Genomic DNA, 17,202 nt, shown 5'->3' on the forward strand with positions numbered 1-17,202 from the left:
TCATCAGATAACCACATAAGTGTCCTTGTTACTGGTTCCTGTGCTAAAAAAAATTGGGGTGACTTCCTAGACACAGCCCAAATAAATCAATATGTGATTAGATTCGGAGTCATTCTCCAAAGGATGGAGTTTCTGTTGTTCCCTGGAGTGATGGAGCATGTAAGAGTCTCTTAGCAATTTCTGGGGTTTTGCCCCCAAAGACTAGAAATGATGGTTACTTTTTTTACTTCTTGGTTCAATACTGAAGGATCTGACAAGGTACACAAGTACAGCCCCTTCACTTCTACTTTTCTCTGATGAATGCTTTAAGACAACAATTATCTTCATTTCTCAAGAGACCCTTCTGAAAGTTGTTATGAAATGCGGTCAATATAGCAAAGTGAAGCCATGGCCTGTTTGAAGAAAATCAGTAATGTACTCTACAGTTGGATAATGCCTATTGTCTCAGAATCTCAGAATGCTCAAACTGGAACATTACTTAATTGGTAATAGTGGCCTTAGAAAAGATTTATTATAATTTAGACCAATCTTACAACTATTGTTGGCCAAAGAATTCTCCTCATAGAATCTGAGGTGAATTGGAATTAGAATCCAAATACACAGCTAACCATTGAGCATCCTTGCCCTCCTGGAGAGAATTCTGGCCTTTGGAGCTACTCCTCTGCTCCATGTCATCATTGCATTCAGAAGTTGCCAAATTCTCTGCCACCATGTGAACTCATTAAAGGATGGGAGTCTGCCATACTTTCAACAAGGGAGGCCCAGGGTCTTGATGTGTATGTACAGACCCCGGAACATTTCAACACACCTCTTATAGAGGAGATTCTGTTGATTTCAACCCCCCCCCCTTCCAAGCATATTTCCAGCCATTAAAATGTTTCCTGAGCTTAGATACAAGTGGAAAGTTTTGGAAAATCCCACAGGAAGGAGACTGGGCCAAGAGAGCTCCTTTTCTCATGCCACTCAGGAAGCACTGAACAAAATGTTTGCCCTCCAAGACAACTCGGCCCAGGAACCCGACTCTCGGGGCTGGAGAATCATGGTAGGCAGAAGAACTCTTTGGGGAAAAGGAGCAATAGAAAGTATTTGGGTTCTTATATTAACCATGTGCCAACCACAGAGCTTACATAGAGTGTACCAAAGTCCATCAGACAAACAGGACTCATCCCATGTAGTTTAAGAGAGAGAATTTAATGTTGGAAACTAGTTACAAATGTGTTGGAAGAGCCGAAAGGAAAACAGGGGCAGTGAGGCAACCCAGACACTAGCAGCAGTAGGAAGCCACCGCCATCTTTAGAGCTGGAGGAGCAAGGAAAGAGGTGCTGTTACTAGAGCTCAGAGAATGAAGCTGCCCAACTCCAGCTCTTTGTGGAGCTGGAACCACACAAAGATAACTAGTGTTACTGCCTGAGACACCACTGGAAGCAGAGAGAGGGAGGCAGAAATACATGGCTTCTCCCATACTTCTGCCCTCTACCCTCTCTCCAGGGCCCCAAACTAAGCAAAATCAATAGAAAGGGAGCCTGGGAAATACAGATTGCAGGATCAGTTCCCTGTGGTACCAAGCAGAGCAGGGGAAAGGCAGGGAGGGGATCTGAGCAAAGAAGCAATTGACTGGCATGGCCCACTAAGGAATAGATTCCTGATTCCCAATTTGTAAATGGGGATTTTTTAGAAAACCTTGAAGCGTAAACTGGTGGTCCTCCAAATTAGTTAGTGGTTCCACATGCTTGGACTTTAAATTTTCCAGAATTCACTGGAGACGAAGACACAGTTATCCATAGGGCCTTCTCCTCTCTGAGCTCAGGGGCTTCATGCAAATAGTTTATACCTTTCTCTTTCCCCTGCAGGTGTTTCCAAACTTCATTTTTCACACATTCTGATGACCATTGTCTTTTTGTAGAAGTCAGGTTCTAAAAGAAGGAAATAGTGCTGAGGGTGGAGAAGAGAATGATGGGCTGGAAGCAATGGTGGGGCGCGTGTATAGGGAAGGAGAAAATTTTGACTCAAGATTCTGCACAATTATAAGAAATCTCTTCTGATCTCCAAGCTAATCGCTGATAGCACTCATTGAGGTCTAGGAGGAAGAGTGGAAGCAGCCACACTATCACATAAAGCAAGGCCAGCTCTTCTCTCCCTCCCAGACCTGCTCATTCTCCTACACTAGCCCATTCAGTGGGTGATAACCTCATCTACTCACATCAGAAACAACCCCACCTTCCAGATCCTCTCTCTCTGTGCTTAAGTGCTACTGACCCTGTCTCCTGACCATCTCATATCTCTTCCTTCTTCTCCATCTCAGTGGCCACTGCTTTGGTTCAGGTCCTCATTTCCTTGCATCCTATTTCAAACCCATATGGTAAACTTCTGCCTGAGAGAGCATTGTAACATACAGACCTGATGTCATAGCTCGGCTGAGAGTCTCTCAATGGGACTTCTGAGAGCCTTCAGGGTCAAGTCTGATTTCTCCTACCTTTCTTTGCTTTGCCTTTATATACAGACTCCATTTCTCCACACCTACCCATTGTACAGACACTCATAACCCTCCTCAGTAGCACTAAAGAAGGACCATTTACAGTTCCCACCCCAAAGCCTTTGTTTATATTGTTTTATCAGCCTCCTTATCCATCTTCTGGTAAATCCTGATACACTGTCCAAGTGTTACTTCAAACATTATAATCTCCTCTGAATCCTTCCCTGATCAGGCTTTCCCTGCTAAGAATGCTGACCATCCTAACTAATAGTGATGCTCACACTATACTCTGTCACAATTCCCTCAAAACCTTCCTGTATGTATTTATATGTCTTTCTCTCTCAAATATGTATTCTCCTTCTGCTATGGTTCTTCAAAGCAGGAAACTGGGCTTTGACCTCATATTCCCAGAATTTGGCACACCTATCTACCCAGAAAAGATTTGAAGGTAGGAAAAGAGGAGGGAAGGATGGAAGGAAAAGGGAGTGGCCAATACAAAGAAAACTTAATGGTCTAGTCTAGATGAAAATACAAGAGTTAAAAGAGGATCTATGTCTATGGTTAGAGCATACACAAAGGACTATTACTATAATTACAGTTCTTAGAAGATTTATTGCTAAAGATTTTAAGCTGTAACTTAATTGAGGAAAAATATTAGATTTTTTGAAGATGAAAAAAGTGACCAAGACTTCACAGATGCTGTAGCAGTCACTTAGCCAACTTATTTCAGTGGGTTTTCTTTGAAAATACTTGGCCTTTGGACAAAATTACACAACATGTAATGAGACCCCCTATGCACGGGGGTCCCAGAGACAACAAAAGATTTTGGTAGAAATGCCTGCTGTTTAATTTAAACTGAGATTAGTGGTGGTTCCTGAGCCAGACTGGCCTTCTCAAGCCAACAGGATCAAATGCTAATAGATTCTGAGCAAAGCCAATCACAGGGATCTTGGAGCAAAGTCTAAATGAGAAAAGGGAAGAGGGAGGTATAAAAAGGTAAGGCTAGTGCCAGGATGGGGTCATAAGTAGGAAATGGAGATCAGTCACAAAGAAGAGCCTAATACTCCAGTGCATGGTCAGTATAGCAGAGTATGTCTGGAGAGAATACTCTATAACTAGCTACAAATAAGGGAGAGCAGCTTGGTATACGGAGGCTATTGAAAGGTTAGATGCTTACAACCCTGTTAGAGAACATAGAACTGCCAGAGTTTCCCATTCCAAGGGACACTGACTGAATCTTCATTAGGGTGCTGGGATGATACTCTCAAAGAAGAACACACAACTTTGAAAAAAATTTAAAGGTAAACCATGAAATTGATTACTACGTGGGGAAAGGGACTTTGCAAGGAGAGAATAAAGGTATAAATATCATTTATATGTCATTCTGCATCATCCATGAGGAAGAGATATCTCTACAGGGTGCACCATGGTACCTCCAGGGCCCTGCAGGTTCTCACTTGAGGAGACCAGGAATGGGTAGGCACAGGTCTGTCCCCACTGTGGGCAAGACTCCACAGAGACCTTTTCTTTCTGCTTTGATAATAAATATCAGACATTGAAGCCAAACCCAGAACATGGAAAAGATGCTGGCTGGAAAGGCCAGAACTTGGAACTTGAGAGAGGAAGGACCAATATTTCCCCTGACTAAATGGGAAGATTCAGAGGACCATGTCCCATGTAGCTCATTCTTCCTCAGGGGTGTTCTGTTGTCACACAGAACAACGTTGTTACAGGAAATAACTGAGGATTACTTAACAGAGATAGAAAAAGCTCTCTCAAGGCAATGACTCATTGCACTCTTTGAGAGAAGCATTCCACCTAGTGCAACCACTGAAGGTGGCCACACCACAGTGGTTAAATGGAGAAAATTTCTGCAAGTAATTCCAAGCAGCAGGCATTAATAACCTTACTTTAACGTGGGACTCAGTATATGATAAGAGTTAAGAACCCAGGAATGCAGGGGAGGGAGTGTATGTATGTTCATAGGGGATAGGGGATCCTTAGAAGTCATGTGATTCAGAGCAATTTTTTTGAAGTTTATAAACTTCAATGTACTCATCTATGAAGGATGCCTAGAAATATATGGCTCATAGGGTAGTTGTGAGGCTTGAACAAGAAAATGCCCAGAATGCACTTAGCAGAGTAATCGGCACAAAGGAAACTCTCAGTAAATGGTTAGGTAGACAGAGCAGAGAAATGAGAAATCCAGGGCTATAGGGGCTTTGGGTGATATGTTCTTAATCCTTCCCAGATATACCAGGTGCCTCTGTTCTAACTTTTTTTTTTTTTTTTATTTTTTTTTTAAATTTTTTTTTTTTTTTTCAACGTTTATTTATTTTTGGGACAGAGAGAGACAGAGCATGAACGGGGGAGGGGCAGAGAGAGAGGGAGACACAGAATCGGAAACAGGCTCCAGGCTCTGAGCCATCAGCCCAGAGCCTGACGCGGGGCTCGAACTCCCGGACCGCGAGATCGTGACCTGGCTGAAGTCGGACGCTTAACCGACTGCGCCACCCAGGCGCCCCTGTTCTAACTTTTTAAGGTTGATAACAATGAACCTCGTTCTAGAGGTTTGACATTCAGAGAATTCTGTTACTTAGAGTCACGGATCATAATCCCAGCTCAATCTCTCCTTGCCAATTCTGAGTTAAGGATTCAGCAAGTAGGCGGTGGGGTACAGCCACTGTAGCTTGGCTCTCTAAAGGTGTTCTCAAAATCATAGTCCCTTTGGTAACAATAAAACAAGGGTCCAAGACTCAAGCACACATGCTCTTTGTCCTAAATGCCAGAATTCTTAAGCTCTGCCAAGTCAAGAAGGGAAACTTTCAGAAAGATACCCTCTGTGGAAAATGTCTGCTTCAAACATTTGAACTCAAAGGCAGTTGCCAGGGGCCATTGATTTAAAAATCCATGGAAGGTTATGGGGTGGGAGGCAGGGAGAAAGTGTGGAGGGAAGAGCAACAGGGCAAGAGGAAGGTTGAGGGAAGGAAAGACTGAATACGTCAGTCAATTCTATGGTAACTGAAAATTCCAAATTATTTACAGCAGCAGAAATTAGGAAAGCTCAATCATTTATATGGCAGTTGACAACCAATCATGCATTAGATAATGTTTAACATATCATAAAATGTTATGATAACATAATCAGACTTACCAAAATTCAAACAATCCTAGAGGTATATTTGATTTGTTTTTCCTCACACCTCCATCGTGTAAATCCTTTGTCTGCTTCCCATCCCCCTACACCTAATTTTGTAAGCCATTACAATTTTGGAAGGGTCTGAAGCCCCACCGCACCTACTGCCCCAATCAGGTTGAAACACAAACCAGCATTGTACCATGTTATGACCCTCTTAGCCACAGCGGACCCTGGGGAGAAGCAGAGACCACAGGCCCGGGCAGTGCACCGCTTGAGCGAGCATACTCCCCTGGCAACAGCAACCACATGACGAATTCTCCAAGCTGGATCTGCTTCAGCCACATGTGTGACAAGCTGTGCTATTCAAATCACACACACAGACAGGGCAAGGAGCAGTTCTGAATCACAGTCACATGCCAGGAGGATTTCTCAGCCAAATAATGGCAAGAGCAAGAGGAAAGAAAGCAAGAAGCAGCTCATCATCGCCTTCCTAATGTCCCTGGCCCCAGGGTGGGAGGTGCTGTTCTAATATGTAATTCAGTAAGCTTTGGAGGTAAGCTAAATGACATTCTAGATCCAGTCATCCTTGGGGAAAAATTGGCGAGGAAGATAATAAGGACCATTCATTGCAAGCCAGAAGAATCATCACTAAGGCAAGGCCTCACTTTCCAGCACTTCATTTGATTCCTAAATTTAAAAAAAGAAAAAGTGCCTACATCTCAGAGGACATGGTATAGCAAAAAGACTTAGGCCTGGAAGTTAAACAGACTTGGTTTCAAATCTTGATACTACCACTGAATACAAGTTATTTATCCTCTCTGCTCAGTTTCTCTATTTGTAAAAAGGAGACTATACCATCTATGTTAAAGGCTTGTTGGGTCAGCGCAGATAATGCATGTAAAAAGATCAAACATGATGCCTGCAACCATCAGTAAGCAATAAAGACTAACCCCCTTCCCTTCTGAGACAATGAAAAGGGCTTTACATTAGTGTTGCCTGGAGCACTGGGTCTGAGCAAGGATGCTCTTCACTACCAAACTGCGGGACCCTGAGATGGCAGGAAACAGGTCTCCACATGGCTGCCTCCTTCCCTCTGTTCCACTTGGACTTTTGTAAAATAAAGATGAAAAGTTAAAAAATATGATAATCACAAAGCTTCTCTCATGCCAAGAAGACCAGGCAAACAAAAGACCAGAAAACTCCAAGCTTCCCAAGCCATCATATGCCTTTAGCCTATGAGATAGGCAACATGAAGCTCAAGACTAAGGGTGACCCTCCATGAGCACAAGTGACCATTTGTGGGAGAGGGGCAGAGAAGACAGCCTTGTTTGCAGGATGTTGTCTATAAAGAGTCATTCAGCTGGGAAGTCCACACTCACTGTGAAGTCCAACTCAGAAAAAGTCAAGTATTCACATGTCTGGACCAAAGAGCTTAAAATGCTGACTTTCATCTGGTAATTCATCGCAATGTGGGGTGGGATGATGCCTTTATATATATATATATATATATATATATATATATATATATATATAATTTTTTTTTTTTTGCAGAATTCTGTAGAACCTCTTTATAAGCCACTGAAAGTTTTAGAGGATATAAATACCACTTTGCCTGCAAACCCAGTAATTTGATTGGCTAGGGGACATTTTTGCCCAAAGTTTTCCTATTAAAAGTCAGCACAGTAAAGTGAAAATAGCAACAGATTAGGAATTAGGAGAATTTAATTCCAGTTCCATTTCTGCCACTTATTACTTGTGTAACCCTGAATAAATCACTTAACCTCAAATTGCTTACCCCCATCTGTAAAATGAAATGGCCAGAATACAGTGTGGTTCTGAGGACCACCCTTGTGAGAATCACCGGAAGTGCTTGCTCTTGCTGAAGGGTCACTGGGGCAGGGCCTAGGAAGCATCATTAACAAACACCTGTGATTCTTAAGCTTGCTGTAGTTGAACATCACTGGATAAGATCATCTCTAGGAGGCAATCTCAGATGGAACATTGTTGTATCCTAAATGCCTTTGTTCTAAGTGAAAGCACTGGTGCATTTGTAAATCAGTTCATAGTTTATGTAGCTCTTAAATTCTTCTCTCCCCTTTGCTTTTCCTAACCAAAGATGTTGCCCCATTTTCTTCTCAGTCATAGCTAACCAAAGCCAAAATACAACATCCTGTCCAACCTTCATTCTCAAATGAGCCAAATGCATTTCAGTGTCCTTGACTCCCAGGTCACTGCCTTGTCCAAGAGATCTCATAGCTATTTCCTATGTTGTTTCCCAACTGAAAACACTTCTCTTCCCTAGCCGACAACAAGGTCTTCAGTTTGGTTCCAAAGCCCTGTGTCTCTTTCACTTCCTGCAACAGCTGAGATTTCTCTGGAAATCTCTCATTCACATATTTGCCCTGGTTTACTTACTTAGGGAGTTAGAGCTGGAAGGGTCACTGCATAAGGGGATTTGGTACCAGACAGTGTGTAAAAATAAAACTAGTCAGAGCTAGAGGAGAATGACAGAGGTGATAAAATACTGGTAAGATGAGTGGCTCAGTAAAGGGAAAGATGCCTAAACACTCTGCGAGTGGATCAATCACTCAGCCCCTGATAGTCAGAGATGGTGATCCTCAAAGAGAGAAGGACATGTGGTAATTCCTCCATGAAAGCAAATATATTTGATTTACAGTAGTATTCTTTATTCATAGATAATGTCTTTTCTATTTTTTGGTGTGCAAGTAGCTTTTCCTTTTTGAAATGATGATAACACTTAATTTTGTAACTCCACTTGCTAAAAAATGACATTAAAAACCCCATGATGGTCTCCCGCCTTGTTTTGTTTTGATTTTGATTTTAATTTTTCTTGACTCCATGTGGCTCAAAATCTCCTAGGAAAAACTGACTTTGCCCCTCAGCAAAGGTACATTGTCTATCATGGCCAAGGGAAACCCCCATCAGAAACATGGCAGCAACTGTATTAATGAATTTTTAACTGTCAATTTCCAATGGAACCCCTTCAAGGGAAAGTTTTATCTACTTGAGCCCATTCAGAGGTAGTGATATTTTTGAGTACGTTGTGTTTTTCCAGAGGGAGTCCAATGAAGTTTGGTTTTTTTTGTAGGTGGTGGGAGAGGCATTGATATTCCTATCTTAAATGTGGAGACAGAACCAGGAAGTGTCCCCTTGGGTGTCTATGTTGTCCTTTCTCAGATGGAGCTTGTCTTTATGCTCTGAGTCTTAGCTCACTGCATTCATTTGCTGTTACTGCATAATTTCAGGTAGGATTTCCTCAGATTTTAATATATTTGCCCGGTCACCTGAAAAAAAAGAGTCCTTTTAAAAGTCACCATTCTGGGTTCTGCTTTTGTATATTTTCCCAATCTGTTCAATACCTGTTAGAGCACTTCTGATGGAAGAGTGTGGGCAGGGGTTAGATTTCACACTTGAGCAGCTCTGAAAAGGGATGTAACATTTATACCCAAGGCAACGTACCTGGCTGGGATTCTATGTTCCTTTTGCTATTTCTGCAGACATTTATGCTTAAAAAGAAATTTCTCCCACCCCTGCAGCCAAACCTCTCCTCTGGTTGGATACACACACACACACACACACACACACACGTCTCCTGCCCTCCATGTCCTCCTTGCCTAAAAACAGCAGACAGGCTGAGATAGAAATAGAACAAACACAATGACCTGGAACCATTTTACAAAGAGAAATGAATAACCATTTCACTCATTTTTGAGTGAGGGCAACTAAGCCTGAGTTCCTCTGGAGGAATCTGCAAGTAGTGAGACATAAAACTGATTCCATGAGGTAAAACATCCTCTTCAATGTCTTTCTTTGGGTGAATATGATTGTATGCATGACATTCTTGCCCCAAACCTACACTTCAGCTTATCTGGGAGAAAAGATTTCTCATCTCTTTAGTTAGTCAGCCCTCCAATAAGCCTATCCAGCCCCAAACCTACACTTCAGCTTATCTGGGAGAAAAGATTTCTCATCTCTTTAGTTAGTCAGCCCTCCAATAAGCCTATCCAAGCACAGATAGCAGAACTCATGACTTGTGGAAGATGGCAACAAAGATTTCTTATCCTTTCCCTCAGCCAAAGACCCCATGCTGCCTGTTCCCTTAAAGCAGCTGTGGAGCCCCTCTCCCTCACTCAGTCTGGGTCCGTGTTTAGGGCTCTGGTTTGCTTACACAGTGGAATATTCCAACTAGGATTTCAAAGGAAGCCTGGCTACCACTCTCCCAGAGCCCCCAGCAGGCTGGTTCCACAAAAAGATATTCCTATATTCAGTCTTTGTACAGCTCTTCTTTATAAGTATCTGCTATAATCGTCAAGGTCTGATGCCAACCTTTTTAACTGACAATCACTGGCACTTTAAGGGAACTATTAAGCTGCGTAACTCAATTCTTATGGGGAAGAGTGATTCCAAATAAGCTATATGGCTTTCTTCCTTAAGACCGGGTTCATGCATAGATAGGAGTTTCTCTCTCTCTCTCTCTCTCTGATTTTCAAAAAAAAAATGTATTGAATGTATAAGTGTCAAGCATTGTTCTGCCTCTGAGGGTACACAAATAAGATTCAGTCACAGTGCTCAAGGGGTTGGCAATCTGGGTTTCACTCACGCAAGAACAGAGACAAATACTAAGTGCATCTGTGGGCAAAACTGAGGGAAAGGGGGCTGATTAAGGCTGGGTGTCAGGAAGTCTTCACAGTGATGGTGTTTGAGTCTTTTAAAACACAAAATGGATACTGAAAGAAGAATTACATCACTAGGAAGGGGACACTAAATACTTCCAAAATGCAAAACAACCTGGGACCTTGAGGAAAACCTAAGGATTCCAGTAGGGATCAGGAGCCTGAGTAGTATTATTGGTCTTGTCAACAATTTACTGGGTACTTTAGGCTCTTCCCCCAGGTGTTCTTCTTTATGTTTTTTTAAGTTTACTTATTTTGAGAGAGAGACAGCATGAGCAGAGGAAGGGCAGAGACAGAGAGAGAGAGAGAGAGAGAGAGAGAGAGAGAGAGAGAGAGAGAATCCCAAGCAGGCTCCACACTGTCAGTGTAGAGGGCTCCAACTCATGAAACCATGAGATCATGACCTGAGGGGAAACTGAGAGTCGGACACTTAACTGACTGAGCCACCCAGGTGCCCCTTCCTCAAGTGTTCTTTAACTTCCAGGTGACTGCTAAATAAAGGATGAAAATATTATTATAAAATCCTTTTAAATAAGCCTCCTATATGAGTAAGTCACCTCTTCCCCGTTCGTTGAAATGAGAGTCATAATATTTCATCAAGAGGGTGTGAAGCTTTAGTTGGGATTAATTTACTTCATTACTTCTTCCAGGGCACTGAAAAATTTGTATAATCCCCATATGTGGTTTGTAGGAATGGACTTCATGATGATTTGATGAGAAGTAGTATGAATATTTCATCAAGTTTTTCATCTTCTTTTCAAGTATTAGCACCCTTACTTCAGCTTTTCCAGCCCCTCATGGCAGCCCGCGTGGTCACTGCAAGCGCCTCCTGAAGGAAGGTCTCAGCCCATCCGTTGTGCATGCTGTGGCCTCTACAACCCCCACAGAACCTTCTCTGCAGTGGGGCCTGCCCTCTCCTCCAAGCTCACCGAACTCATCATGCCCTGCGGCATGTACCATTCACACGTTCACCTCTTTCCCCAGTAGACTGTGAACAACTTCAGGGCATCAACTTACTCCTATTTTGAATCTCTGGCATCTTACATGGTGACTAGTGAATGAGGTGTCAAGTGAATGAGGGCACAGACCCTCTGCTCTTGTGACAGGGCCAAACCCAACCTGTGCCTTCTGAATGTGTGATTTGCCTTCTTTTGCTGTTCCTCTTTACCCCAAATCTTCCCTTTCTTTTCTCTGTAACAGACATTTATCTATTTAAGGCGCCGGTTTTCAGCCTTGGCTGCACAGTAGAATCCACTTGAGAGAGCTTTACAAATAAATAGTTGTGCCCAGCCCCATTGGCACAGATTTTGATTTAATTGGTCAGGGTGGGGTTCTGGTGTTGGTATTTTGTAAACGCTCCCGTGATGAGTCTAAAGTGCAGCCAGGCTTGAGAAATACTGATTTAAAGTGATACTCAAGCCCCACCACCTTCTAAAAAGACTAACGTGCCTCTGATGAGTTTACCTTGCTCTGGATTCAAAGCAGGTGTCATTTTCACCACTTATTAGGTAACAAACACTGCCTTGTGACAGTACTTCGATATTAGTTTGTTCTTGAACTCCTGCACTTCATTTTGATTGTTTATGAGTGTGCACACATGTATCAGCTCTCATATGAGACCAGAAGGACCTTGAAGGCAGGAACTGTGTCTTCTCCTTCTTTGCAACCCCATGCCATGTACATGGTGGACCAGAAACTTATTTTTGATTATTAAAAAAAAAAACAACTCAAAATACTAAAAGAGAAAAAAAACCTAGTAGAAGCCACTTTAATTCTACTTTAAAGATATGTCTTTGGAAAGAATAAAAATGTTGCAAAAAGGGTGGGGCAGGATTGAAGCAGACTCGAAAAAGAGTAAATAAAAGTCAAATGGAAAAAAAACTAAATTAGTCCAAAAGAAAATGTTTCCCAGTTTCTTAAGAGGGTTTTTGCAAACACTGAAGCAGAATAAACAAGAGAATTAACTCGGCTTGTGCCCTGATAAGGAGATTTCTTTTTTGGTTATATAATTTTACAAAGTTTCCAGGGTGTAAAGAAAATAATCAACCAGGGAGGACTCCTTCCCTTGGACTTTACAATTCAGCTCTTGGTTTAATCGGCTCGAAGAGCTGCTCAGTTTGACCTGACCTCCTTCCAACCCTGTGATCTCAGACTAAGCCTCACATTCAAGAGCCCTGGTGTAGAGCTCAATGTCATAGAAACGGGATAAAACATAATCCTCATTCCGTGTCCTTGATCCCTTGGTGTAGTGGCCTCTGTGCATTGGTGGGGGTCGGGAGAGCTATGCCTGGTATCTTCTCCTAGTGGTTGGTGTTCCATAGATCTGCCAACGCTAGAATGATCTAAGCATGTTCCCCTACTAAGTAGTGTTTTAAGGAAGTACTATTTGGAACAATTGCCTTAAAGACTAGTTTAAGCCACTGTTTTGTGCACAGATCCCAGAAAAGGTTTATCTTCATATGGCTTCTCTACTTTGTCATGAAGTAAGACTACAGGAAAGGCTCAGTGTCTCATAATGCACACCTTCTACTAATGCAATATAAGTTCATCAGAGAGAGAGATGTTTTCTCTATCAAATTTTATCCTAGTTATTAGGCCACAAATTGAAGGACTGGTCCCCAAAGGCATGCACATTTCTAGAGATTGATTAAGTATAAGTTCTCTTGCCTGGGTTGACCATTTTAATGCTGGTCATATTTTACTTTGCTACAGCATTTTATTATATTTTACTGTTTTATGTACATATTTTACTAATTTGTGTGTGAAAACATCATTCAAAAGCATTTAACTCTGCTCTTGATTGATTAGCAATGAAAGTAACATGTTGTTCTTTGTAGGTTAAGATAACACCACTGACTCATTTGATAGGATATGAGTTGATAGACCGTCACTGATCCATCCATGCTGTGCTCCTCGTTCTTGTGACTAGTAGCTTGTATTTGACCTCACGAGCCAAGAACCGAGGGCCACCAAAACCCTGCAGTTACTAAAGAGACATAAAATAATAGCATTTGTCCTACCAGCCACTTCCTGTTGACATTAAAAACATGGAAATGACTGGTTAATTTATTAAAACAAAAGGAAAAGAAAAATATGGATCTAGCTTCTTTATTTACTAATAAATGCTAGCTAGAATTGGTAAAAACAGGATCTGGGAGCCTGGAATCCATGATTCCACATACAATAGACTACATCACAAAATCAATGTATGCCATCTAAAACCTAAAAGAGAGATAAACTACACATTGTCAAGGAGAGGAATTAAAGATCCATGAAAATGAATGGATTTAACACTGATTCACAAGGACTTTTGCTTCCTTAAATAAGAATGCAGGTAGTAGTGCTTGACAATCCTTAATGATATCCCTGATAGCTGCAAACGGGGTCTATTTAACATAATTTATAACATAGGGTACAAACCAAAGGTCATTAGGTTCCACAGGAACATCTTTGGATATGTTCCACTGAAAAGAGAAGTAATGGATTCAGAACCCAGGATACTTGAATCATCGGGGAAAAGGTATCACTGAGGTAATGAGCACACCAGGGCCTGAAAACTTAAGAATGTTTCCCTAAATGAAAACAAGCAGCTCCATCTTCTCCGAACATGGCTGACTCAATCATCAAGCTGGAATGTTATTTACACAGTCCCAAGCAAACCAAGAAGAATCCTCTGGTCTGTAACCGAGGGCACTTGGAAAGTTAGGTCTGGAACAGGCAAAGGCTCAGGTCTGTTTCTGACGATTCCTGACTCCTTGAAAGAGAGCCAATTTACCTAATGCAGGTAAAGGGCAACAACTCCCTGCCACCTCCCCCAGAAAGGACCACCAGCGTGATATTTCATGCCTCTTTAGTTAATAACTTGGGTTGTAATATAATCATCAAGATGGGCAAATCTAGGTTCTGAATTTTGCCCCATCCAGCAAATCATAACAATCACCCTGTCTTCTTCCTCCTCCTGCTTGTGGGAGAGGTCATGCTAGAACCTGGTCTACACAATAGAGTAAAGCTGCTGTTAGACACTGGGAAAAATAAGTTCCCTAATTATGAAATATTTGAGCAAAGGGGTCAGACTGTGGTGTCGCTTCCTTCAGAGTAAAAGAGAAGATTAAGAACAGGGTAGAAAGTAACCTTTCTGGATGGAAGGTGGGGAAATCTTACTTGAGGCCAGGATAGAAACCCTACATAGGGAGCTCTGAGAGAGCTATCATCCTTTTGGGGGTCTCTCTAGCATCCTTCAGTACTGGAACCTACTGGTTTAGGAGTTAATGCACAAACAACCAGGGTCTGGGGAGTGGTTTAATCATGTGGCAGAATCTGTCCAGCTTACAGTTTTCAAACATACTAACCTCAAGAAAAAGCACCATCACTATTTAATTTGTACACAAATTATCTAGTCTTCAACAAACACCAGCTAAGTAAAATGATCATTCACCTTTTAGAGATGGAGAGTTTGAGACCCCTAGAGGGGTGGACCTTGGTCACTTACAAGCCACTGGCAAATATCAGGAGGCATGTTAACTCAATGGGCTCTGTTTTTAGACATGGTTTCCTGTGAGTGGCTTCTTTCCCACTTCATTGTAACTGCTATCTTTACCCACCCCTGACAGTGTTGGCCCAGGACAACGTGGCCAGTGCTTTCAGAAGATGAACACTCATATTGCTAAGTACATCTTGTTGTCTGACCTTGACAGTCAGAATACATTGCCAAAGCACTCACCTGTCTTCTCTCTGAACCAAGGTACTGGAAAATCAGCCGGGTGTTCACACTGTGACTCCAGGTGTTTCCTAGGGCAGCCGTCACACAGCTGGATCCAGAAGGGCCTGAAATGAAACAGGGCAAAGCCATGACTATGAATGCCCTTTCTTGTAATGGTGTTTCACATAAACAAAAGTCCAGTCATTGCTCATTGCTTAGAGACGACTGGGGGGCTCAGTTCATTACCACAAAAGTTGACAAATTAGAGAAGAAGGAGAGGGGTTAAGGGACATGAGACTAAAAATAAAAACCAGCATGAATTTCCTTCAGCCTCAGAGAAAGCGACCACCACTGGGCTAAAAGATAACAGAGTTATATATCAGTAAGAGATTGAATGCAAGGCAGCTTGGAGCCATTGCTAGTAATAAATCGAGCCACTCAACATCCACAGTAAAAAGGCATAATGCTACTACATAGAATAAGAGCAAGTTATGAAATAGTCTTAGTTTAACAGAGTTGTAAGACTTCTTTAGCTTGACAAGAGTCTTAACTCAATTTTCCTAATCAATGTAGAAATGGTGGAATATATGTATAAAATTCCTTTGCCCTTCCAACCCCTGCACACACACATCCAGAAGAGAACTCTGGAAGATCTAACCATTTCATGTCTCATCTGTTTTAGACATCCTTATCCCCAGAGAAACATTTTTTCACCTTCTAAGACTTTCCTATAAAGGAGAGGAGCTGAAGTATTCATCTGAGTTTCTAGTCTACTCCAGGTTGAGCTTCAGCTACCTTACATCTCCAGAGCTTTGCAGATCTCTCTTGATGTCACCAGAAACTATTCCTGCTCTCCTCCTCTTGTTCCTCCTTAGAGGCAGGCTCATGAGTCCCACCACTTAGAAGCCAGGCCCCCATCATATCTGGCACATCTTGAGGTCTCCTCTGAATCCCTGTGCCCACTTTGGCCCTGGGCCATGGGAGGAATCTTAGCCCTAGGGGGGCAGAGTGAGACATTCAGTTTGCCTTATATCCACAAGATGCCATATCTTTTAAATGAGGAGACTAAGAACAAAGAGGCTGAAGTCCACTGAATTAGCTAAATCCACATGAAGTCTTGACCTTCTCATTCATTGCCTGCTTACTGTATCATTTGATTTTCACCTCTCAGTCTGGAGTAGGAATTGGTCTTCTTTTCTGGACCAGTCATCTTTCAGGGTGGTTTCATCAACTTTGCATGGCCTAACACTCCTGAGCCCAAATATTATGGCAGATGAAGGTGGGTCTGTGGTTCTAGGCTGGAGGTGATTTTGTTGGCAATATCTAAGTGGAAGAGCTACTGGCATCTAGAGGGCAGAGGCTGGCGATGTTGCCAAACACCCTGTAAGACAGAGGACAGGCCCCCATAACAGAGAGTTATCCATCCCCAAACATAATAGTGCTGAGATTGAAAGCCCCTGGGTTAGATAACACCAACCATACATTTTCTCTGGTTCAAGCAGGCACAGGAGTGAATTAGATAGAAATCAACGACTGGGACCTCAACAAGCCTGGGAGTTTCAGAATGAAGAATTTAGCATAGGAAAGAACAAAGTTTAGGGTGACCTTGCTTCATTATGCACATAATTTAAAACATATACAAATTTATTTGGAAAACACACGATCTAGACTGTGCTCATGTGATCACATCACTCCCTTACCTAAACTCCAGCAGCAGCCCGCTGTACTGAGGAGAAATACTAACTCCTGAACAATGCATCCAGGGCACTTTGTCATCTGCGTCTGTGTCTCTCTCTGGCCCCATTTCTCTAAGCATTCTCACTGGGTGGTCTCCCGTAACCTCCTGACTTCTCTGTCCCCATTATCCTTGACCTCTTGTCAGCAGTTGATAAAGCTTCCCCTTCCTTTGGCATACTGCTTCTACTGGACCAAGTGGAGTATTCTTTTCCTTCTCTGCTACTCTTCTCTCTCTCTTCCTAGTTGTGGGTGGACCTCAGGGGATGGGCCATGACAAATTTTTCTCCTACCACCTAAGTGCCTTCAGTGGCTAGAAAGGTAATGTCCATTAATAAAGAGGCCAGGTGTTTGCATCTTAAAATACAGGAATTCTTTACTACCACAAAGTGATATACTCTCTCTTCCATTCTTCTTGAAATACACAATCCTCTCGTCTTTCATTTTCCCCAGTTTGACAGAG

The 17,202-nt window shown here is 42.3% G+C and overlaps 1 protein-coding gene across 2 annotated transcripts in view; it reads right to left on the reverse strand.

Moving 5' to 3' along the window:
• Positions 1–17,202, reverse strand: part of RAD51B (RAD51 paralog B) — a 576,579-nt gene that overhangs the window by 38,778 nt on the left and 520,599 nt on the right. For both annotated transcript variants that reach the window (XM_047079459.1, XM_047079460.1), the window contains one exon: positions 15,027–15,130. In XM_047079459.1, coding sequence (XP_046935415.1) covers positions 15,027–15,130 — 104 coding nt within the window. The remainder of the gene's footprint in view (positions 1–15,026; positions 15,131–17,202) is intronic.

The sequence above is a fragment of the Lynx rufus genome, unplaced genomic scaffold, assembly GCF_022079265.1.
Source record: "Lynx rufus isolate CCGP_SWC_20201006 ecotype Redwood Valley unplaced genomic scaffold, mLynRuf1.p SCAF_17, whole genome shotgun sequence".
In the NCBI taxonomy this organism is placed as follows: domain Eukaryota; kingdom Metazoa; phylum Chordata; class Mammalia; order Carnivora; family Felidae; genus Lynx; species Lynx rufus.